This window comes from Hyperoodon ampullatus (assembly GCF_949752795.1).
Source record: "Hyperoodon ampullatus genome assembly, chromosome: 10".
In the NCBI taxonomy this organism is placed as follows: domain Eukaryota; kingdom Metazoa; phylum Chordata; class Mammalia; order Artiodactyla; family Ziphiidae; genus Hyperoodon; species Hyperoodon ampullatus.
In genome coordinates this window covers 76543297-76567519 of record NC_136923.1, presented here as the reverse complement: position 1 = coordinate 76567519, position 24223 = coordinate 76543297, and the positions used below count along the sequence as shown (strand labels likewise).

The 24223-nt window shown below is 46.1% G+C and overlaps 1 protein-coding gene across 1 annotated transcript in view; it reads left to right on the top strand.

The window, feature by feature from the left end:
- Positions 1 to 16245, top strand: part of CLIC5 (chloride intracellular channel 5) — a gene marked incomplete at both ends in the record, with an annotated part of 103681 nt that extends 87436 nt beyond the window's left edge. The window contains 2 exons of the mRNA XM_079713171.1: positions 8196 to 8380; positions 16078 to 16245. Of these exons, the coding sequence (XP_079569297.1) occupies positions 8196 to 8380; positions 16078 to 16245 (353 nt within the window). The remainder of the gene's footprint in view (positions 1 to 8195; positions 8381 to 16077) is intronic.
- Between the last annotated feature and the right edge of the window lie 7978 nt (positions 16246 to 24223).

The window sequence follows — 24223 nt, the reverse complement described above, 5'->3', positions numbered from 1 at the left end:
ATTGTCTATGTGATCCATACCTCCCCTCATACTTTAAAATCATAGCTTATGAAAGGCATGTTGGATTGTCCTAAATTCTTTACCACGCTGGTGTTTTAAACACAGCCAGATAATTGCCAAAGACTCATCTTTCTTAAAGAAAAATCTTTGTTATCGTTGTTTGTTGTTGTTGGGAATAATACTTCTGAACAAAGGGCAAATATGAAGTTGATTTGTGGAGCTGTATAAGTAAGATGATTATTCACAATGATGCCCTACAGGGCTTGAGGAGGAAGCTATGCAGAGGATCTGTCTCTTCCTCAAGGAAAATCCTTTGGAATTCTTTGGAAATCTGTCAGAGAGTGCCCCATTCACTCGATGATTCTCTCCACGAAAGGGGGATAAGGAGGCATCCAACGATGTCCTAGATCCCAATCCACCATAGTTGTCAGAGTTGAATCCTGCCTTGGGAGTAGAGAATTATCTACTGGGCTCTTATTGGAAGAACCACAAGAATTTGCCATTTAAAATCCTTCTCGTTCAAGGCCAAAATCCCTTCTAGAATGGAGGGAATAATACTCATGGCAGCATGAGCTGCAGACTCTTCTCAAGACCAGGTGACGCCACACAAGGGAACACTGCGGGGGGGGGGTCTGCTGAAATTGTCACCGCTTTCTGCTTTCTCATAAACCACTGTTTTTCTGCCTTTCCTGTTTTCACCAGTGCCTAGAAATGGGGACCCGGGGACTGCTTCCCACATATGAGCCCGTCACAGACAGAGTCCATTTGACAGCATCCTCCATTCCTGGTCTGATGCCAAAGTGGACGTGAATTCTCCAAACCATCAAACCAAGAATATTTGACACACCCAAATAGCCCAGAGAGAAAAACGCTCAACCCAAAGAGATGATTCCAGGAGACTTGGGGTCCCGAGCATGTTGGGGAATGCAGGAGTGGGCTTCACCCTCTGAGCTCCCTCGATTCTCCTTGGACCTGCAAAGTTCTGGAGTGATGGGATAAGCCTCACTTCAGACAGCCAGCTTCTGCCTTGAGTTTATCTCTTGCTCTCATCTTTTACCCACTCTGTCCTTGCTCCATCCTCAAACTTACATTCTACAGCCATAATAATGATAATAATTAGTATAATAACAATGATGTTTCATTAAGTCCCACCGGACTCTGTAGGGCCAGTGGTAGGATTCAAACCCAGGTCTCCTGAACACCGGAGCTCTGGACCACCTTGCCTGGTATCATGGCTGTTATCACAGGCCTTCTCTGGCAGCCTAGTCCAGGGCTGTGTGACACCCCCGACCCAGGCTCTCTCCGTCCCTTCCCTGATGATACCAGTGATATGCCAACATAGCCAGAGGACCCAGGCACAGCAGAGAAGGGCCCACCAAACCAGAAGGAAAGCCATTCCCATCTCCTACAACCCTGCTACCATTTCTGCCTCACTGGGGTCTAAGGACCCGGCAGAGACACTGCTTTAAGAGTGAAGGGACCGTGGGGATCAGCCACCCCTTACCTGCTTTGTGTTCTAGAAGGGTCACTGTGAATCAGAGTGGGTGTGGCCCCCAGTTTCTACCTGCTTCATAATTTTCCCTCTATGTGGTCATTCATACTCATGTAACCCAAATATAACTGGGCCACCTTCCTCTCTTTAAGGACTCTTGCAACAGAGAAAAGCTACATGACTCTAATTCCAAAACCTGGAAGAGGAATTCAGATCTTTACAGAGGATGTTTAGTGAGAGGAAATTACACTGCCCGTCACAAAGCTGAAAGTCCTAGATATGCCCTTAGAACACCTTTTTCTCTCCTCAAAACTGTATTCTTTATGACAGCATCTACGTTTCTGCTCACCTGGCCCACCGCTTCTCTTCCCCCGCCTCCCATAACTCTCCTGGGCCTTTCTGCTGCCCCCGCCCCCCTCCTGTCTCCTGGATCTTTGGCCCTGGGCATCTCACGGAAGAACAATTTGACCTCTCTTGGTTTCTAAAGAAAGCCTTCTTTCTCCAAAAGGTGAGGAAGAAGTGATAGTAAATTCTGACTATTTGATTTTCTTTTTTGTTCCCATCACATTTTCATTCATGCTTAAAGCTATCGAATATCAACAAGGTGAGGCCATCTTTGTATTTTCCCTCCAAGGATATGTGATGGCCAGAAACATCTCTGTTGTGGTCTCCCTCAAACCACAGCAGCATTTATTGTTTTTGCATCCTTTATATTGACATGGTCTCACATGAGAAGATGAAAATAAAAACTTCATTCAGTCAGCCAGGTATTTCTCAATATCTAGATATTTCTTCCTTCATAGGCAAAACCCAAATGGATTTCTTTCTTCACCCAGATGTTTTGCTATCACCTGAGGCAATGGGACAGCACTGGCCCCGAGTACAGGCAGAGTTGCTATTTGTTACTGAGGAATGATGTAAAGGGCCCTGGTGGGCTCTCTGTTCATAGATCACTCCTTCTAGAGCCAATCATGGTTACTGAGAGCACCACGGATTATAGCTAAAATCAACCCATTAATAGCAGAGTACAAATATGTTATCAAATAGCTGGAAGCTAGGACATGAGGAATGGTATCCTGACAGCCACACTCTTGTCAGAGGAAAGGGATACGTGAGAAAGGTCTGCAGTATGGAAGGAAGATGGCAGGCTGGGTGGACCCCCAAGGAACAGTGAGTGGGCCGGTCCTCAGCATCCAGACATGGCCTTGCAGAGTAGAAGAAGTTTAAGTTTTAGAATCCAGCAGCCCTGGTTTTAACTCCTCCTTTTGCTTTTAACTCGTAGGATAGGATTACTATTTTGAAAATATTTTCCTGAGTACCTAACTCTAATCTGTCCTATGCCTCCATCAACTCCATGAGAGATGAGGGTTTCTATAGAAGGAATTCTAAGAAAGAAAAAAGACTTTAATATTTAGCTTCTGATATTCAAAATAGCATTTTCAACAAGACAGTAGCCTTGCAAGCCAAGCTATTGTCTTAAAATGTCCTAGATGCCTTTTTCTCTCAATTTTAGCATATCAGGAACCAGGCCTGGAGGACTCAGCTCACAGGGAGGATAGCTGCTCTGTGGTTGATGGAATCTTTGACGTAGGAAACTGAAACAGGGGTTTTGGGGATGAAGGAGGAGAGAGAGGCAGGGAGAAAGGGAACTAGAGACGTGTCTGGGGAGCCCCATGGGATGCTTTGCTTGGGTATTCTTCCCAATCAAAGTTTTGGACAAAGGCAAGCAGCATCCCACCTCTGACCACCACCCAAGGGTCAACATCCCCACGGTTACTCTGGAAGGATGTGGAGGGTCAGCATCGCTGAGAAGAGACAGAACCCCTGTGGTAGCCTCCCCAAGCCGCCCACCCGACAGACCTCAGGATTCCCATCTCCCCAGTGCCAGGAGGTCCCAGGGTCCTCCTCACCTACCCACTCCCCATTTACTCAGGGGGAAGTGCAGGGGAGAGCAGGTTCTCTGAGTAACTGAGCATTTTTATGCAAAAGAGACTGAGAATTCCCTAGAGGGACTATGTAGATTATTACATCAACTAGATTCTAATCCAGAATGGACTAAATTAAAGTTGTTGTTTTCCCATAACCCACGCATTGGGAGCTTGTCAGGAAGAGCAAAGCGGTTAAAAACAAAACAAGGGGGGGCTTCCCTGGTGGCGCAGTGGTTGAGAGTCCGCCTGCCGATGCAGGGGACTCAGGTTCGTGCCCCGGTCCGGGAGGATCCCTCATGCCGCGGAGCCGCTGGGCCCGTGAGCCATGGCCGCTGAGCCTGCGCGTCTGGAGCCTGTGCTCCACAACGGGAGAGGCCACAGCAGTGAGAGGCCCGCGTACCACAAAAACAAAAAAAACAAAAAAAAAACACAAAAAACAAGGTACGTTTTTCATGGTACGTCCCAGGAGTCATTTGAACAGCCTGCTGGCACAGGCCTGTGTGCCTTGGATGGGACTAAGACTCAATGTCTTTATCTGTTCAATGGGGATGAATAATAACTCTCATCTCAATAGCTTCGTTGTGTATTTAAATGATCAGTGGCGTAAACACCCCTGGTCCACTTCAGAACATCAGTAAGTGTATTTCGTGCCAGTGCTGAGGAACAGGATTCAAGCAGGGAAAGGAACACAGCAGCGGACAGGGTGCCCGCTCTGGGGTAGGCTCCCTTCCCCACCATCTCCTTCTCCACGGGGGAGGTGAACAGACCCCCATCCAGGCCGCGGACCCTGATCAGAGGTGGACCCCTGGTTCTTATCTGTCTGCAAGTTCACGTGCCAGAGAAAAATAACATACGAGAAACTGAGAACATAGCAACCTGGGCCCCCAGGGCTGCTCCTGTCCTTTCAAAGGCCACCTGTGACATCGCTCAGCTCCAAGTGAATTTTGAGCCCCCAGGGGTCTGCATGGCTCTTTGCTGCTTGATATCCCCGCTGCACAAAGCATGCCAGCAAACCAGGGCTGAGCCCTGCTTGCAAGAGCTTGTTGGAGGCTGGGTCTTGGCTCCCTGGTCCCCATTCAGCCTCCATGCCCGGGTAAGAGTATATTATTTTCTTAGCTCAAATTGCCGTTTCCAAGTCATTATTTCTCTACCAAGAGAAAACAATATTGGGTCTTATGTAATATCAACCTCAGTGAATCTGGAAGTGATCATGGAATGGGTGGATTTTTTTTTTCCCTCCTTAAAAAAGAGAAAAATAAATTTGAGATTGTTTGCATATGGCTGAGAATATTTATGAACTATTCCCCTTGTTTCCTCATCACATATTTTACCCAGTGTGTTTGTGTGTGGTACGGAATAAACCTTTACGGGAAGGGTGGGGTGGAAAGGGGAAGACAGCAGTTCAAGGACTGGGGATCCATCAAGTGCCTGGGACGTTAGTGGTCCCGGGTCTCGGGGTCCCCTGGCCTCAGGCTTGCTTGCTGCTCTCTGAGGTTTCCCCCACCCCACCCCCCACCCAACGCCGTCCTGCTACTCAGAGGAAGTCTTTAGGAGGGAGGGTTTCAAATGCCAACACAGAAGGAATTAACATCTTCTTGTCGTTCTGGTTTCTTTCACATCCCCTTCACTCTCAGCAGAGCAGAAAGTTTAACAGCAACGGTTTCATGACCTGGGTACCATTAGCCAAAAGAGATCATTAAATTCTATGGATGCCAGATTGAGCCGGGGGGTCAGAAGAATGAATGAGTTGGCAGGTAGGGGGGAAAGAACCAGCAGAGAATGTATTGGTGCTGGTCTTTGTCATTCAACAACACAGCAGTGTGTCAGCACACAGGCACGTCTATCTCCCTCTGGCCCTGCCTCTCAGCACAGCTTGTCACCGAGAAGGATCCCGAGGGAGGGTAAGGGACAGGACTGTGGCTGGACATTCAGTCAGTAAGAGAAGCCAAGCTGCAGGCCATTGAATTTCCTCCTCTAGGGACTGGGCTTCAGAATCGGAGCTTAGAATCTCTCGTGCTCTGCCGTACCTTGGATTTTTTGAGGAATATACTGACCAAGAGTGTGGGGTGAGGGACAGAGAGCAGGATGACTGCCACGTTTGGTAACACAATGGCAGTAAGTGTCATTAACTGATGTCCTAATAGGAGCCAGGCACTGCGTGACGCGCTTTCCCTGCATTGGCTGAGTTAATCCTCCCAGTGGCCTTATGAGAGTTAGGGATTTTTTTTTTTTTTTTTTTTTGGTACGCGGGCCTCTCACTGCTGTGGCCTCTCCCGTTGCTGAGCACAGGCTCCAGACACGCAGGCTCAGCAGCCATGGCTCACGGGCCCAGCCGCTCCGTGGCATGTGGGATCTTCGCGGACCGGGGCACGAACCCGTGTCCCCTGCATCGGCAGGCGGACTCTCAACCACTGCGCCACCAGGGAAGCCCGAGAGTTAGGGATGTTTAATCCTGCAGTTGAAATGAGGAAAGCGATGCTCAGAGAGATTGAGGAACTTGCCCACGGTCACACTTTATAAGTGCCAGGATCAGGGTCATTTCCAGGATTTGTGGAATCGGAAGCCAATACAATAAATAGGGAATTTGAAAAGTCAAGTTCAAGGCCTTGGAGTGTAAGCCTCAGCAGCATCACAGTAAATTCACCCTGGGAGGGGTCAAAATTTAAACACAGGGTTAGCTCTGTCACATGGGCCCTTCCCTGCTGCCTCGTCTCCTCTTTTCTCTACCGTGATTATCGCCAACTCTGGCCTTCACGTTCCTGATCAAAAATGCACAAACACGAGTGATGCCACTGACACTCAGAAGATGTCCTCAGAACATCCTGACTTGGTATGTTACATGGCATGTCGTAGTTGTGACCTAAGGCAATGACCCTGCTGATTGCCAAACTTTACCCTTCCACCTTAAGAGACGGCTGGAGCGATAGTTGAAATTTCTCCAGAGCTATCCTCCCAAAGAGCTTCAGTTGCTGTTCTAGGCCTCTCTTACCAAATTTCACGTTTCCAAGACTGGGCACTCGGGCAGGGACCTGCTCAGGTGTCTGGGGGGCATTTGGAGTTAGAACCTGCAATGTCTCGTATCCCATCAATGTCTCTTTCCCTCGGATGATATCAGCTCATCAAATTTCAGCAGGCATTCTATCTGAGTTTTCCTTTCTCCATTAGAATCAAGATTTTGTCATCATCTCCATCACTGAAAGGGTAGCGGGATTTGTGGAAGCAAACAGACCCGATATAAATCACAGCTGCTTCAGTGGGGCTGAGCTGGGGTGCTAAGAAGTATTGTTGGCGCCCTCTGCTGGTGCTCTTGAATAGGCTTGCAGTCCCATCCCAGTCTAGACAATTACTAAGGGGAACACAAGCATTTTTTCCCAGCCCCGCTCACTCTATTCTCCCAAACTGGAAACACAAAGCAGATGATGAAGTCCAAGTTCAAATGCCAGGGAGAAGGAAGTGTTGAGAAACCACATCCAACCTCCAGCCTGTTTTCACATGTTCCAGTAAGCGTTCAGTTGATGTATCGTGGGCTGGTGTCGTTTCATTGTCTCAGACAAAGTCTTTCTATGAAAAGACAAACACGGGTTATGTGAGGAGGCGGAGCTAACAGAAGGCACATTTGGGGAAAATCTGAGCAAGAGCACAGTCCTCTGGGCTCTTCCTCCAGAGGCAGCTCCCTCCTTTTAGCTGCTGAAATTAACATCCAGACTGATTCCCATCATCTCGGTGTCATTCTCTAAACCAGAGTCTGGAAAAAACAGTCATTGGGGGGTGGGCTGATGACAGGTGCATTGGCCAATGACCTGGCCAGCCATCTCCTCCAGCGGTCAGGTGGACAGTTTCTAGATTAGGGTTCTCTGACTGGAATGGTCGGCGAGATTTCGGGTGGAATGACTCTGAGTGATAGTGATTTTCTATAGCTGCTCTTTTGAGTATTTTGTTCTGTTCTTATACGTACATGAATTCTTTGATAGATAATCACTGGGGCAAGACTGGAAAAATCTTCTGCCACATTGTCTTCCCTCGGATTTTCACTCTTTGAGCTGTATCCATGACAGGTTTCCACGAAGGCAGGTTGCACGTTTCTGGTGGAGCCTGCTGCCCGGTGCGTTGGGCGTCCCATTTTGGACCGCTCTGATTTTTAGAACAACCCCTCTAGATTAAAGTCAGGGATGCCTCCTTGATACCCACTGGTTCCCTGGGGGGAGCCCCAGACACGGGTGCTCACTGTCCTATGTCACGTCTTCCTGGAAGCCTTCACACCTCTCCTTCTGAGGTTGGGTTAGCCATAGCTAAGGCTGCCCTCAAATCTGGTGACTATCTCTTTCCTAGGACCTCTATGCAGTTGTTATTTACTTATTTAATAGTTCTTTCTTTCTACAAAATTAGTATGCGGGTTAATTGCAGAATATCGGCAAAATTTAGATGAGCAAAAGAAGAAAATGAAAACTGACAATTATTATTGCATCTGTTGGAGAGGAGTACTGTACAAGCTTTGATAGATATCCTGATGGTTGTATTTCTGTATTTATATGATCTTTTCCCAAAAAAAAGGATTAGCAAATGTTTATTGTTTGGTTAAGGTTTGCTTTTTCAGGCTGTTTAATACTCTTCTATGGCAGCGTGTACCTGGCTGTCAGGTACTCTGTAGTGTGGGGGAAGCCACTATGATGAGGGGGACAGGATTCTGGATAAGCTCCTTTGCTCTGAAGACCCCGTGGCTGTATCCAGCGGCAGGAAGGTTGACTAAAGACACTTCTTTTGCTGTTCCACGCCAGCCCTAGAGCGAGGCCTGACCAAGGCACTGAAGAAACTGGATGACTACCTGAACACCCCTCTGCCGGAGGAGATCGACTCCAACACTCGCGGGGATGAAGACAAGGGCTCCCGGCGCAAGTTCCTGGATGGCGACGAGCTGACCCTGGCCGACTGCAACCTGCTGCCCAAGCTCCATGTGGTCAAGGTAAAAACGCTCTATCTATCCGCAGGTGCTCCCCAGATCCAGCTCCGTCAAAGGGCCCGGGTCACCTATGGAGGTGAGGCGAGGACAGTGCCGCCTGCTGATGGAGAGTCAGAGCTCGGAAGTCACGCGAACCGGGACCCCAAGTCAGCCTCCGCTGCGTGCTGGCTGTATAGCCTCTCTGAGCTCCAGGTTACACCTGTCACATAGGCATATATTATTTAGGGCTGTTGGGAGACTAAGTGTGGCCTGAAAGTGCCTGCCATATTGTAAGGGCTCAATAGATAATAGTTGCTATTATGGTCCTGTTATATATAGTTATATATAGTCCTGTCACTCCACAGGCCTCTTCCTTACCTCTTCCTCATGGGTTTTCACGGGCCACACCTCCACCCCGACATCTCTATTAAGCGTGGCCTCATATGCATGTTTTTCTTTGTGGGCAGATGCACCTTCTGATTCCCTGTAGCCACTCTCTGGGGCAGGCAGGCATCTTCCTCATCTACCAGTTGAAGAACTGGAGGCTGCAAGACGTGACAGCATTTTCTTGCTACTGCTGCACTTACTGATCACGGTTAACCTGCAGGGTAATCCCTTCCTATCCCAGCCTTAGGACCTGAGAATTGGAAAGAAAGGGGAGATTCTGAGGTCACCCTCATCTCGCACCCCAAAGCGGACCCCTTCCTGTGTGTCTGTGACAGGCTTCTGTGCAGCTGTGACTGCACGTTTCTGATGACCAAGAGCCCTCTGCCTACCGAGCCAGCCCTACCATTTTGGACGGTTCCAGTTATTAAACCATCCTTCTTTACATGGAGTCCAGACATGCCTCCCTGCTCCCCTTGGTTCTCTGGAGCAGCATGAAACAAGGCTGCTTTCTTCATCTCGTTTGAAGACAGCAGTTGTGTCTCCCACATTTCTCTACACTAATACTTCTTCTCACATCCTTTTTTTCATTTTTATTTTTTTAACCATTTTATTTGTTTGTTTTAACATCATCTTTCTTGGAGTCTAGTTGATTTACAATGTTGTGTTAGTTTCAGGTGTTCAGCAAAGTGATTCAGTTATATATAGATTCTTTTTCGGATTCTTTTCCATTATAGGTTATGACGAGATATTGACTATAGTTCCCTGTGCTATACTGCTGTGGTCTATCTATGTTATATGTAGTAGTGTGTACATGTTAATCCCAAACTCCTAATTTATCTCCACCCCTTGCTCCTCAACTATCCCCATTGGTAACCATAAGTTTGTTTTCTATCCCATGCTTTTCTGACCCTCACCAGACCAGAGAAAATTACAGTGTGATCGTAGAGCTAGACTGCTCTCTACTTTTACATGTGCTAATATCTTATTGTCTCAGACAAAAAGCTCTGTGAGGACAGGTCTTCTCCAAGCACGATGGTGGGTACATGGTGGCCCTTTAATAAATACTCATTGATGGACCATTTGATCACCTAGCGTGTGATCCCCAGTTTCTTTCCACCTGTCACTAAGGAGAACCAGATTCAATCATTTATCAGCTGGATATCTGCCTACTGGTTTTCAGCTGATGTCCTGAGCTGGAAATCAGAGCCCTCCAATCAGAGCACATGCCAGCTTGAGTTGAAATGTTAGCTGTGCACCCACCAGTGCTCCTGTGGGACACATCAGGGCTGGAGGCTGGGAGAGCATCCTGCTTGCTGGGGCTGATGGGCAGAGCAAATTCAGTCTATTAGTAGGAAGACACTTTGGGTTTGGGCCAAGCCAGTGGTCACTGGTAGGTCCAGCCAAGCTATGCCTTTGAAGTTATTAATTACTGCATGCCCACCCCACCTCCAAAACATCTTTTATTCTCATTTCCTGAGGAACCAGTGGCACCATTAGGGGTGATCTGATTCTATCAGTCACACTGTCAGAGTGAGGTAATGGAAAGAAACCCGTTCTAGAAGTCCGGAGACCCAAGTTCTGGTCCCGTGGGGGCCACCAACTGGCAGCAGGAGTTGGGCCAGGCCTTTTACTCTTCTGGGGAATCCTTTCTCTCATGCCCAAAAGAAGAGATGTGGATTACATTCCTTCTCGCCTCTCCCCCTCACTTCCGTCCCTCCTCCTCTCACTCACACGTGGGTTGACCACCCACTCAAGAAGCATGTGTCTGATCAGGTGAACAAATGGATCTTCCAGGCCCCGTGCTTCATCCTCTGGTTTCTCCAGTCCCTTCCAGCCCTGGACGACTAAGTTACACTCCTGTCCTGGGATGAAGTGCAGTGTGTCATTTACTTGGAGGAGCTGGGGATCAGAGGGAGGATGGCCTGCGAGGGGACAAAGGCTGGGCCTCACCTCCCGTCTTCTTGGATTTCTGCTGATCCAGCTTATCAGATCCCAGAGCCCTGGCAAACCTCTAAGGTGTGGAAAGCGCGAAGGGGAAGCCAAGTCAGACCTCCATTTTGGCTTCAGACGCCGAGACTTAATCCGGGCTGGGGGAGCTAACTGTTTTCATATGAAAGCAAATTCAGAACATGAGCATGGACGTTCCTGCGGACGTCAGAGCTTCTGCCGTGCGCATCCTCTCCCTCTCTGTTTCATTGGCTCTCCTTCAGTGTGTCTGCATCCTTGGGGGCTGAGTTGCTCTGGCCCCGCTGCTCACGGACAGCCTGGTTTGAACTTTCATTGCCTGGCTGCCTTCTATTCTCATCTCCCCACACAAGTCAACGTGTGAGGAAAGAACCAGCTCTGGCCAAGGTCATGGTGCGCGGATCCAGGCAGGGAGGGACACACAGGACTCTTGTGGCTGCCCCTGGGACCCTCAGCCCCTGGACCCTCTAGTGGCACAGGGACCTGTTCTGCTGCTGAAGCAAACAGGAAGGGAGCTATATATATAAATACAAATATATATTCATAAGTTGCATCTCTGCCGTTTTCAAGCTCATATTATATATATCCTTTAAAAGCTTGAAAATACATTCCAGCATGTAGAGACTTGAGGCTGCCCCATGGATCAGTTTATAATTTTGAAAAATATTTTTTGATCTATGCCTTGACCTTATTGTGGGCCTTCTTCTTTCTGTTTTTTTTTTTTTCCATTTTTTAAACTGAAGTATAGTTCATGTACAATATAAGTTACAGGTGTACAACATAGTGATTCATGATTTTTAAAGGTTATACTCCACTTATAGTTAACTATAAAATACTGGCTATATTCCCCATATTGTACATCTTTGTAGCTTACTTTATACATAGTAGTTTGTGCCTCTTGATCTCCTACCCCCTATTTTGCTCCTTCCCTCTGGTAACCACTAGTCTGTTCTCTGTATCTATGAATCGGTTTCTGTTAGCTTCACTAGTTTGTTTTCTTTTTTAGATTCCACATATAAATGATAACATGCATTATTTGTCTCTCTCTGTGTGACTTCTTCCATTTAGCATAATGCCCTCCAAGGCCATCCATGTTGCTGCAAATAGCATTATTTCATTCTTTTTTAAGGCTGAGTAATATTCCATTGCATATAGACCACATCTTCTTTGTTTTTTTTTGTTTTTTTTTCCAATACGTGGGCCTCTCACTGCTGTGGCCTCTCCTGTTGCGGAGCACAGGCTCCGGACACGCAGGCTCAGCAGCCATGGCTCATGGGCCCAGCCACTCCGCGGCATGTGGGATCTTCCCGGACTGGGGCACGAACCCGTGTCCCCTGCATCGGCAGGCAGACTCTCAACCACTGCGCCACCAGGGAAGCCCGACCCCATCTTCTTTATCCATTCATCTGTTGATGGGCACTTGGGTTGCTTCCATATCTTGGCTACTGTAAAGAGTGCTGCTATGAACACTGGAGTGCATGTATCTTTTTGAAATACAGTTCTCGTTATTTTAGGGTATAAACAGGAATGGAATTACTGGATCATATGGTAATTCTATTTCTAGTTTTTTTGCGAAAACTTCATACTGTTTTCCACAGGGGCTGCATCACTTTACATTGTGTGGGCCTTTTTCGTTCATTCTGGCAATTTCCAGCTGCTTCCCTTGGTGGAGCCTCCACCCCTGCATGGATTTTCTCATTACCCAAGACAACCTTTTCTAAAGGTTCGCGAGCAAACCCAAGGAGCCGCCGTCTTTCAGTGAGCAGAGGGCTCTGTCGAAGGACCCTGATTCCATCACCTGTGTTATCAGCCACACCTACGCTAGACACACAGTGCCAGGTGGCTTCTGTAGTGACCACCCCAAACCAGTTATTTTAACTGAGATAATTTCATATGAAGAAGTACTAAGTACTGAGAACTAGGAAGCCAAAATGTTCCTTGAGGTCCCTCCTTCAGGGCATCAGGGCAGAGGGAAGAGGGTGGAATGATCCAAACTTGAACTATACAATAGCCAACACATGGAAACAACCTAAATGTCCATTGACAGATGAATGGATAAGAAGATGTAATATATATATATATATATGCATGTATACATATATGTACATCTATATATGCAATGGAATACTACTCAGCCATAAAAAAGAATGAAACAATGCCATTTGCAGCAATATGGATGGATCTAGAGATGATCATACTAAGTGAAGCAAGTCAGAAAGAGAAAGACAAATACCATATGATATCCCTTATATGTGGAATCTAAACTATGACCCAAATGAACTTATCTATGAAACAGAGTCACAGACAGAGAGAACAGACATGTGGTTGCCAAGGGCAGGGGTGGGGGAGGGACGGACTGGGAGTTTGGGATGAACAAATGCAAACTAGTGTACATAGACTGCATAAGCAACAAGGTCCTACTGTACAGCACAGGGAACTTTATTCAATATCCTGGGATAAACCATAATGGAAAAGAATATGAAAAAGAATGTGTAATATATATGTATAACTGAGTCACTTTGCTGTAATATATATGTATAACTGAGTCACAGCAGAAATCAACACGACATTGTAAATCAACTACACTTAAACAAAATAAATTAAAAACAAAAAACAAAAAACCTTGAACTCCGTGAGGGATCCCACAGAGCTACACCTTGGACCTCCGGGGTGGGGTGCCGCTTAGCTGGGGCTGAGGGCTGAGTTCAGAGAGGCCCGTGGGGCTGGGACACAAGCTCAGTGGGGGGCTCACTGCTGTGTGCCGGCCTCTCTGAGCTGGTGTGAGGACACGGGTCCTGTGAGCGTTTGCAGAATGGCAAACTGGATTCAGCTGCTGCTACTGGAGAAAAGGAGACTCTCATAGGAACAGGAAACCCACAGGAAGGGGCCAGTCCCTGCTCCCTCCTCCAGTCTCGAAGCCTCTGTCTAGCATCCCCTGTTAGAGCCTCAGGGGAGTTGCCGGCAAAGCAGAGGTAAGGTTTGCAGTCCCAGTCCCAGCATCACCAAGAAGCCGGTACAGCTACACCGGTAGGTCTGGAGATAAAGCAACAGTAGCTGAATCATTGGCACAGGAGAGATTCTGAGTAGAGCTCTTCCTTTATCATTTACATAAGGCTGAGTGGCAAAGTGGAAAGAATTGGATTAGACAGCAGAGACTGTAATAAATATTAGTGATTAATAGAAAATTATAGATAACAGATCCTGGTTGAATTATTTTCCTGTGTAACATTGTATCAACCACTGAATCTCTTGTGACTCCAGTTTGCTCATGGCAAAGGATCTGCAAGCTTTAAAGTTAAGTGGTCATATACGTTTGACACTAGAGGCACTCTGTCTGATGTTCGGATAACAAGATGGTAAAGATTAAATACAACTTTTTATTGAATCCCTCCCTGCTTGTTTAACCTCTCTCTGCCTTATTTTTCTCATCTGTAAAATGGGAATATAACACACTCTTCCTTGTAGAGTTATTTAGAGATTTCAGTAGCTTGCCAAGTGCTTAAGGCAGTGCCCGGTGCAGAGTGCGGAGGGAATAGATGTTTGCTATTGTTGTTACTCTTATCAGCAGCATTATTGAGGTTATCAAGGGGGACAGAAATGAAGAAGCTGCGGTTCCTGTCCTCATACTGCTCACGAGCTAGGGAAGAGAGGGAGATTATGAACTGTCTGTGATTCGGAGTAGAATAGAGCTTAGGGCCGTAATGGAAGTTCAAAACCCATGTAGGAGATCGGAGCGGGGAAATGCATCCTCCCTGGAACGTGGTCGTGTCTACGCAACTGAGCTGTTCATACAATAGGTCATCGGTGTCCCTCACTCAGAACTGCTTTCTGGGGAATCCTGCACAGCACTGGCGCCCAGATGAAGATGAAAGCCCGGAGTGGCTGGTCTGGGGGGTCCCCTGAGTGGGAGGATCCCTGGGCCAGTGATCTGGTGACCTGTTTAAAAAGAAAGCAAGGAAAGGAGTCAGAAGTCAGTGCTGCAGGAGAGAGGCTACTCTTTGCTCTCTCCTCCCCAGTTCCCGAGGGGTAGAGGCAAGACTAGCCAATGTGCAGGTCCCAGTGCCCAGCGAAACTAAAAGGGTGCCTGTTAAAAAAGTCTTCAGTTTCCAGATGTTGACAGCAGAGTGTTAAACCAAGAGCAGGGCCCTTCTGAGTGTGAGACCCCCTGTGACTCACGGGTCTCACGTCTTTGAAGCCCTCCCTGGCTAGAGAGACCTTATTAAAGAGACCACGCAGCCCCTACCTAGGGAGGAATGCATGCAATGGGCAAAAGGTGGGTCTCAGTGAATTCTGACAACAGGTAATCTTTCTTGAGCACTTAGTATGAGCCAGCCCCCCCACACCCCCAATCATTTTATGTGTATTAACTGATTTATTACTCCAAGGTAGCTCGTCTTATTACCTCCATTTTAGAGGAAAAGAATTTGGGGCTCAGAGAAGTTAAGTAACTAGTCCAAGGTCACACAGCTGTCAAGCAGTGGGGTCAGGATTGCAGATCCAGTCAGCTGGGATCCAGAGCCCACGCTTTAACCACTATGCTACTGTGTCTCTCAACACAAACACCACTTCCCCAGAGGCCCAAGTCCACAGCCCCGAGTGTGGTAAACTAAGGAGAGAACGGAAATCACTGTCTGTTCACTCCCACATACCCTGAACCTACAGATACATTCCTATACCTAACTTACGTTTTATGCTTTGTATTCTCTTCTGTAAATAAGGATGCTGAGTAAAACAAAGTGGATAGGGAAAAAAGAAAAAAAAAGGTTGTCTATAATTCTGTCAAGCAGACATAACCACGGGTAATAGATTGGTGTATACACTTCTAGTCATCCTACATATTTCTCCAAATGCCTTATACTACACTTGAAACTTCATGGCCTCTCTTGAAGCGTTTTCCAAGTCACTGGGATTTCCTCTGCAGCATCATTTTTCATGGCTCTCCAGATATGTATGATAACTTATTTATCCATTCACGTGTTGTTGGACATTTGTGTTGGATACCATTTTTTGCTATTCCAAATAGTCCTACGGCCCTATGTGTGTAGCTAAATCTTCTTGTACACCCATGGTATTTCCTAAGGAAAAAAATCCCTGGAAGCAGAATTACTAAGTCAAAGGGCAAATTATATTTGCTTGAGAAAATACAATAAAATAAAAATAAATAAAATATAAAATAAATAAAATAAAATAAACAAAATTGCATTAAAAAGGCAGCACTGCCACCTTGCATGACAAGCATCTTGCTGCTGGCCCCTTAGGATGCATGGAGGGTCTTCCCGCTGTGCACACACTCGGTCACACCACTAACACCTTCCCAGTGGTTTGTTTCATGCTTTAACACCATCTCCATCCTGCCATCTCTGTTGTAGACTGTGGCCAAGAAATACCGCAACTACGATTTCCCGGCTGAGATGACGGGCTTGTGGCGGTACCTTAAGAATGCCTACGCCCGGGACGAGTTCACCAACACCTGCGCGGCCGACAGTGAGATTGAGTTGGCCTATGCGGATGTGGCCAAGCGCCTCAGCCGATCCTGAACTTGGCCGTCTTGCCCCATCACTGCTGCAGAAAGACTCACCATCTCCCCAAGGACTCCAGCTTCACGGACTCCTTTTCCACGTCACCTCCAGAAACTTCTGTTTTTATCAGGCCACATCTTGCTGGCATCATTGGAACCCCAGCCTGCTGTCTTTGATGAAGGTCGGCACCATCCCCATCTGATCAGGCAGGAATCTGCAAGCAGAAATGAGAGAAACGGTCAAGCTCTCAGCCTTTCAGGCCTGGGCTGGGTTCAGTGTATTTGGGGTCGGTGCGGGAGAACGAACCCGTCTGTGGGATTGTCACTGGCCCCTTTTGCCAATATCAAAATATCTCCTAGGCTGCGTTAGACACGTGCAACACCCGGTCCTCATCCACTCACCTCTTTGTCAGTAACTCCAAGGCCAAGGCCAAACGCCATCTTAGTTCTCATTAGAAAGAGATGCAGTGCTTTGTTAGGGGGAGACAGAGAGTGAATGGAAAGAATGGAGCAGGTGTGGATTTGGGCATCCGGCAGACACACCTCCAGTCACTCAGCACTTTCTGGCACTCCTGTCACTTCGGGCACTGAAGACCAGATTGGAAAACTATTTCAGACACAGTCTCAGTTCGCTGCAGTGCCAGGCACAGTCTGATGCTATCAAGTACCTGGCTTGATGCTGATCTCCATTTTTATCTGTCCAGGCCTTGCCAGGAAGGGAAATTGGCATGTAATTCCAAGCTGGGGTGACTGGGAAGGGGAGGGGAGGGGAACAGTGTTAATGCCAAAAGGCCCAAGGGGTCTACCAGCCATGGGGTTTGCTTGCTTACAGGAGTGGTTTCATTGGAGATTACATGCCTGGGTTTGACTGTGTTTATCCACGAGTGAATTTTGGTCTCTGAGAAAGCAGATGGGAGTCGGGGGTGGAGGGATGGGTGAAGATCAGAAAAGTTCTTTAGGAGGCTCAATGTTTCCCGGGAATCTTTTAGATAGGTCTTCTCTCTTATGATCTAACTAAGTCTTGAACTGGTGATGTCATGTAACTACACACCTTATAACAAAAATCCAAGAATTGGCCAAAAATGACTGTCCGGTCTCTTCAAATTGTTCCTGGATGTGAGTCTGCTGAGCCGGGTGCTCTCTGAATCAACTGTAGCCTCTGATGGGTGAGAATACATTTAGGAGGTGGCTTGATCACGGAGCCTTAGGAATAAAGTTCATGGGCCTTTCTGATTGGGAAACCATGTGGTTTAAACTCGAACAGAAAGTACATACACATCTGGGTAAATTTTCCTACCATCTGACTCAACTGCCAGATGAAAAAGAAGAAATTTTTTAGCTAATATTTCGCTCTGTAGTCATTCTCCTTGAATTTCACCTCCTTAAAATCTCACCCTGCTTGAGCACGGGGACCTGTGCAGAGGAACCAAAGAAAAATGAGCTAGTCATCAGCTCCCTCTTCCTGTGAACACCCTGGGAGAAAGTCCACCCGCCACCGACCCTCACCTCCAACAATCCTTCCTTCTGTGCTGCCTGTTGGTGGAGAGAGAGGCTCCCAAGTGCCCGAAAGCCCCAGGACTTGGCTCACTGCTCAGTGAGGGCAGGACGGCACAGGGCCTTCCTGTAGAAACATCACCAGATTCTAACCCAAGCCATCCCCGGACCTACCTGCCTCCAGGGATCTCTGGAGATAAAAGAGACCCCTGATCAGAGCCAAGGAGAAGCAGCAGGACGGTCTCCTTTAGCCCAGGGAGGAAGACGACGTTTCTCAGCAAGACATCCTATAAGCCTGAGACCTTTCAAAAAGCAGAAGGAATTGATGCATTTTCACCTCTAAGGGAACCTTTCCACAGACTCCCTGGTAATTTTGTCCCTGGAGATGTTTGAAAAGAACTGGTAAGGAAACAGTCCTTTTGACTGTAGGGAAAAACCCCAAACTGGCCTCCTGGGAGGTGAAAGCTTGAATGATCCCAAAGGCCTTTTAAGTAGTGTGAAATCCTGTTGTCCCAGAGATCCTTCCCTCAATGTCACAGCACAGGCTTGATGATCTAAGAGGCAATTTACTTTCCTGAGACCCAGGGAGGCGCTCTTCTTAAAGCACATCCGAGAAGCATAGCCAACCGGCGACAGAGAAAACAGGAGGAGCTCAAGTGGAGTAGCTCCCCCAGGGGAGTTTTTGCACACCAAGACTCTGCTTTGATATTCAGAATTCAGCAACTGGTGAGTCTTTAAACACAGCCTTTAAAAACAAACAAGCCAAACCAAATCAGCATTGTTGGTTCTAGATGTTCTTTCTGTGGTTGACTTAGTTTTATATAAATAACAATATTAAGGCACAGGGGTGAGGTTGGGACAGTTATATGATCCATCGTAACCACTTAGAAGAGGGAGAGGAGTTACAGATGGACGGCGCTTCCTGGTACTCAATCCAGGACTATCTTTTTATTGCAACAGGAGATTATCATGTGATGCAACTGACTATTGATTTAAAGCTTTAATGTCTATGACCAGATTTATCAGAATATTTTTAAAGCATAATAATACTGCCTTATGATTATTTTTTTCCAAAGAGATTTTTCTCCAGATCTTTCAGCCTCCCCGGGTTTTGGCCATGACCTTGTCACGTACACAGCTTATCATCTCCCAGCAACAGTGTGGAGAGGTCCTTAGGTGTCCCCAGAACCAACTCAGGGAGTATTGATGGTCTGCACTTTGACCCTGAACTCCAGAGTGTTAAGATGGGAGGTGACCTTTGTCACTGTTCTGGAATGCATATTGATGCCTCAGAAAGCATTTCAGTGACGCTGAAAGGGGATTTATTTGGGTTAAGATCCTGTTTTACTCTGGATTTAATTCTCTCCTTCGACTTTCACATCACTGTGGCTTTTTTGGTGGAGTAGCATAGTGGGGGAGAAATAAGAATCATACTCAGAATGACTGTGTTGAATTTACCCATCTTCTCAGTCCTGCCTGCCTCTCAAGTGTCCCCAAGAGGGTATGGGATAAGATTTTAATAGCTATGAAAGATGAGCTGGGTCAGTAAAATCTGGATTGGTCCAGAGCAGAGTTCCTTCTATTGCACGCCCTCATCACCTGACAATTCAGAATCACAGGCATGAGTATGGCTGTCTTGTTTTGAACAAGGATACAACTACCTGGCACCAAGCTCATGAGTTGAAAAGTGAAACCCACACTCCACTGGGTTATTGGACCACAGGATCTCAAACCAGTTTCAGCTTCCTAGGAAATGGCACTATCTTCAGCGTTCACTTCTCGTGCTGGTGGGGCCATTGAGGAGTTTGATCTTTTCATTAGAAAGGGGCCATGGCAAGAGTGAGGTTTCCTGGGCTGAATTTTCTAGCACTGAATGAAATAATTGAAGCTCACAACACCTGGTGCCCAGTGGCCACTCTGCAGAAAGACAAGACCAAGCATCTTAGAATTGTTGCAAAATGCGTCACGCCCAGAAGGGACCCTGAGGATCTAAGAGTCTTAGAAATCAGCAAGGTCTGGACAAATAGAATGAAAAGGGAGGCAGAGTCAGGAAAGTGCAAGTCTACCTAGGAAGTTTTCCATCCGGAGGAAACAGGGAGAGTCTGTCTGAATTTAAGTTGGTCTAGGGACAGCCGACATCCAGTAGGTATGTCTGTGGCTCCAATTTCCACTGACCCAGGAGCCAGTTCAACAGCAGAGGAAATCAAGATGCTGGTGTCTTCCTCCTTGGAAAGATGAAGCATTAACTCATGGTTAAAACTAAGCTCGATGATTCACAAGGGATCACTTTCTTGTTTTTTATGTAACATTAAAAAGAACCTAAAGCATTAGAGAAAGGAGTGTGCCTGTGAAGCATCCTGGTTCTGATGTTAGGACAGAAGAGATCACATCATTGGCTTTGGGGCCCTTCTAGCACACAAGGCCCATTATCTTCTATCCGCTGCTCTTGGCATTTAATCCAAACGACACGTGCCCTCCTATGAATGCATCTTCCTCTCCCTTTGTCAATATTCTCCTCCCAGTTTAGTTTCAGGATACTTTCATTTCATAATTAGATATGATCCAAAGTGTGCGTAATCTTACTTAATGTTACTCAAGGAAATGGATCCAATGCTACCCTCTGCAACCAAAAATAAAATTAAAAATTGCCTCATTGTAGGGTTTGGGCTAATCTGTGTTTCTATAAAAGCAATCTGTTTTTTGGCAAAATGCAATTTAAAGGATACAGTTGTCTAAGGTATTTATGTATAATTAGAGATTTTGCAATATTGACTATGCATATATTTAAAATATAAAATATCCAGCTGATGTTTGAATTTGTCTATCTTTCCTGACCACCTGCCTATCCCATTTTATAAGCTGGAGAGCTAACTAATTTAGCAAAAGAAGCCTAGCTTTTATAAAAGATCAAACATATCATTTTATAAAGACACTCCCAATGATGGTAACTTGATTTTCTCAAGACCTTTAACTGTGGTGATAAAATAATAGGTCTTGCTTTCAAGCCTTAATAATGTAAAATGCCTTTTAATGAAGATACTACTGAGTGTCTTCCTCATGAATCTGAACCAGTTATAAATTTGTTTTCCAGTCTTGATTGATATTGACTGATTCAAATAAAGTTGGTTTATTTTCAAATAATACAAAGGCGATCATCAGACTTCTTACTGGAGGTGGGGATTTCCTATGCTGTTTGAAATGTGTATGAAATACCTCTTTTTTCCCAAACGTTATTTTATTTTCCCATTATAAAAGAAAATATGTTCATTCTTCTTAAAAATCAAAAGCGAATAAAAATTACACAGCAATAAAAAAGAATGAAATAGGGAATTCCCTGGTGGTACAGTGGTTAGGATTTGGCGCTTTCACTGCCGAGGCCCTGGGTTCAGTCCCCGGTTGGAGAACTAAGATCCCGCAAGCCCCACGGTGCAGCCAAAAAAAAAAAAAAAGTAATAAAAGGAATGAAATAATGCCATTTGCAGCAACATGGATGGACCGAAAGATTATCATACTGAGTGAAGTAAGCTAGACAAAGACAAATATCATACGATATCGCTTCTATGTAGAATCTGAAAAATAAAAGATACAAATGAACTTATTTACAAAACAGAAATAGACCCAGAGACATAGAAAACAAATTTATGATTACCAAAGGGGTAGGGGGGGTGGGATAAATTAGGAGGATGGGATTAACAGATACACACTACTGTTTATAAAATAGATAACCAACAAGGACCTACTCTATAGCACAGAGAACTATACTCAGTATTTTGTCATAACCTATAAGGGAAAAGAATCTGGAAAAGAATGAATATATATATATATATATATATATATATAAAACTGAAGCACTGTGCTGTACACCTGAAACTAACACGACATTGTAAATCAACTATACTTCAATTTAAAAAAGAAAAGAAAAAAAAAGGAGGAAGAAGAACAGAAAGAAAAGCAAAAAGCTTGTGACTCAGCCATCCAAAAACAGATTTTTATTTTAACAAGGCTAAAAATCTATCATGGTACATGGCCCAGGTGAAAAAAATATACTGATGTTCCTTCATGGGTCTTATTTCAATTTCCTATGTGTATTGTACCTGGGGGTGGGCCAGCAGTGACAGTGTAGGTGCGATTTAAGGAACACCTTAAAAGACTGGTCTATCTGCACCCAAAGCTCTCTCTTGGCCCTCGGTGGCCTCGCCCTATCAGCTTTCCTGGCCTGAAATTCCCGCCCTTAGCATCATGTCACTGAGTCTGGATTAAGGTCCCCAGAATCCTCAGTAAGAATTTACCTGTAGGGGCTTCCCTGGTGGCTCAGTGGTTAAGAATCCGCCTGCCAATGCAGGGGACATGGGTTCAAGCCCTGGTCTGGGAAGATCCCACATGCCACGGAGCAACTAAGCCCGTGTGCCACAACTACTGAGCCTGCACTCTAGAGCCCACTAGCCACACCTACTGAAGCCTGCGTGCCTAGAGCCTGTGCTCCGCAACAAGAGAAACCACCGCAATGAGAAGCCCTTGCACCACAATGAAGAGTAGCCCCTGCTTGCCGCAACTAGAGAAAGCCCACACACACAGCAACGAAGACCCAACGCAGCCAAAAAATAAATTAATTAATTTATTAAAATAAAATTAAAAAAAAAAAGAATTTACCTGTAGTCAATGTAGCACCTGAGGAGGACCTCTGTGAGCAGTCACACTGCTGAAAGGTGAAAAGGTCCTGGCAGTCCTCTGTGCTCCCCGTGCTCTGTCAGAACAGCTTCTCATCCCTTGGAAGAGATCAGACCCTTGACTCAGGGAATAAGTCCTGGTGGGAGAGGCAGCCGGCAGCTCAGAGCAGATACTGCTGGTGGTCATCTCTCCATCCCGACCACCCCTATCTTCCTCTGGCGATCTCTGATGGGGTCGGAGTCCACTTCCCCATTCCTCCCTTCTCCCCACCTGCCCACTCTCTCCCCACCCTCCTGTGACTCAGGTGAGAATGGTTCCAGCCCCAGGTTCAGGGGTGAATCATGAATGGTCTGAGCCTGTCCTCCTGGCTGTGGTTGGTTTCAGAGTGGACCCTTGATCAAGTTTCACCCAGTGTTCTGAGGGGAGGTTTGTTCAGGAACCGCTGAGAAAGATTTCCTTGTTTTTCAGAAAGTGACTCCCTAAGTCACTGCCTCTGGTGCTCCCTTGGAATGTGGATGTGAGGTCTGGAAGTGCTGCCACCCTCTGGAGACCATGAGGGGCAAGCCTCAGGCAAAGGCACTAATACACTGCAAAATGCAACAAGAGTGGAGAGAGCCTGGGTCCTTGATGGGACCCTGAGCCGCTGAAATGTCAAATCTTGAGACTGGTTCTACCTCTGCACTTCCTGTCCTGTAATACATCCTAGACTGTTTGAGGATGTTTATTGCTTATTTGTTTATTATTATGAGTGGCCAAAACATCCTAAGTGGTATATTAGCCAAGTTTGTTGTTGCTGTTAATAGCCAGTTAGATCATCAGTTTGTTCACCCAGGAGGTGTTCTGTGTTTCTATTGTTTGCATGCAGAGGGTCTGTTCTACAGGCTGACCAAGGTCTGGGAACATGGGTCTTCATCTCTCTGCATCTCGTTTCCTTCCCTATGCTATGACAAAACCAAGGGGCATGCAAGTGGCAATCACTGTGCTTGGCATTGAGGAGAACTGTGCCTTGTTCCAGAGAAGCTTCCAAAAGGTGGACTTGGAGATGGGAGCATCTCATATACTCAAAGGTGTTGTGAGCCGTGTCGTTTTTACTCTTATGTCTAGTAGCTTAAGATCGCCAGAGTCCCCAGTAAGTTTTGCCTTGTGGGGAAAGGCATGGCGTATCAGACTAGAGAGGTAGGAGGCTGAGGATTAAAAACAAGGAGATCAGGATATTAATCGTAGGTCCATCACTTAGTTACTATGTGACTTGGAATAAAGTCCCTTTCTGAGTCTCAGTTTCCCCCAGGGGTTATTAAGGCCTCTTGCCTATGAGATGATGAAATCCCTGATGCAGAGTATTTATGAATAATAAAGGGTTATTTCAAGTGGAATGACATTTTGGCCAATTGGAATCTTCAATCTGTTGGAAGGTCTCACTGTAGTCTTTAATGGAAAGAGATGATCACCAGAAAACACATGGATACTAGGAATGTGTGTGTGTGTGTGTGTGTGTGTGTGTGTGTGTTGGGGGGTGTCTTTTAAAGTAAATTTCAGGCTATTTTGGAGTTAGTTCACATCCACATCAGCCTCCTATCTTTCTCATCTACACTGAATGAAATCTACATCTAGATGCAATGAGAATGACTGTGGGCCCTGCAATTAGGTTCACTGAGCTACAGTTATTTATGCAGAAAGTAAAGCAGACTCAAGTTTTGGAAAGGTTTTCAATATAAAGAAAGGATATTTTTTAAAATTTGAGTTTAATCCGTCTTTAACTAGAATATCTCAATGTCCCAAACCTTCAAACCAGTGAATTTGTATAGGACTTGGAGTCTAGACCACACAAGAAGCAT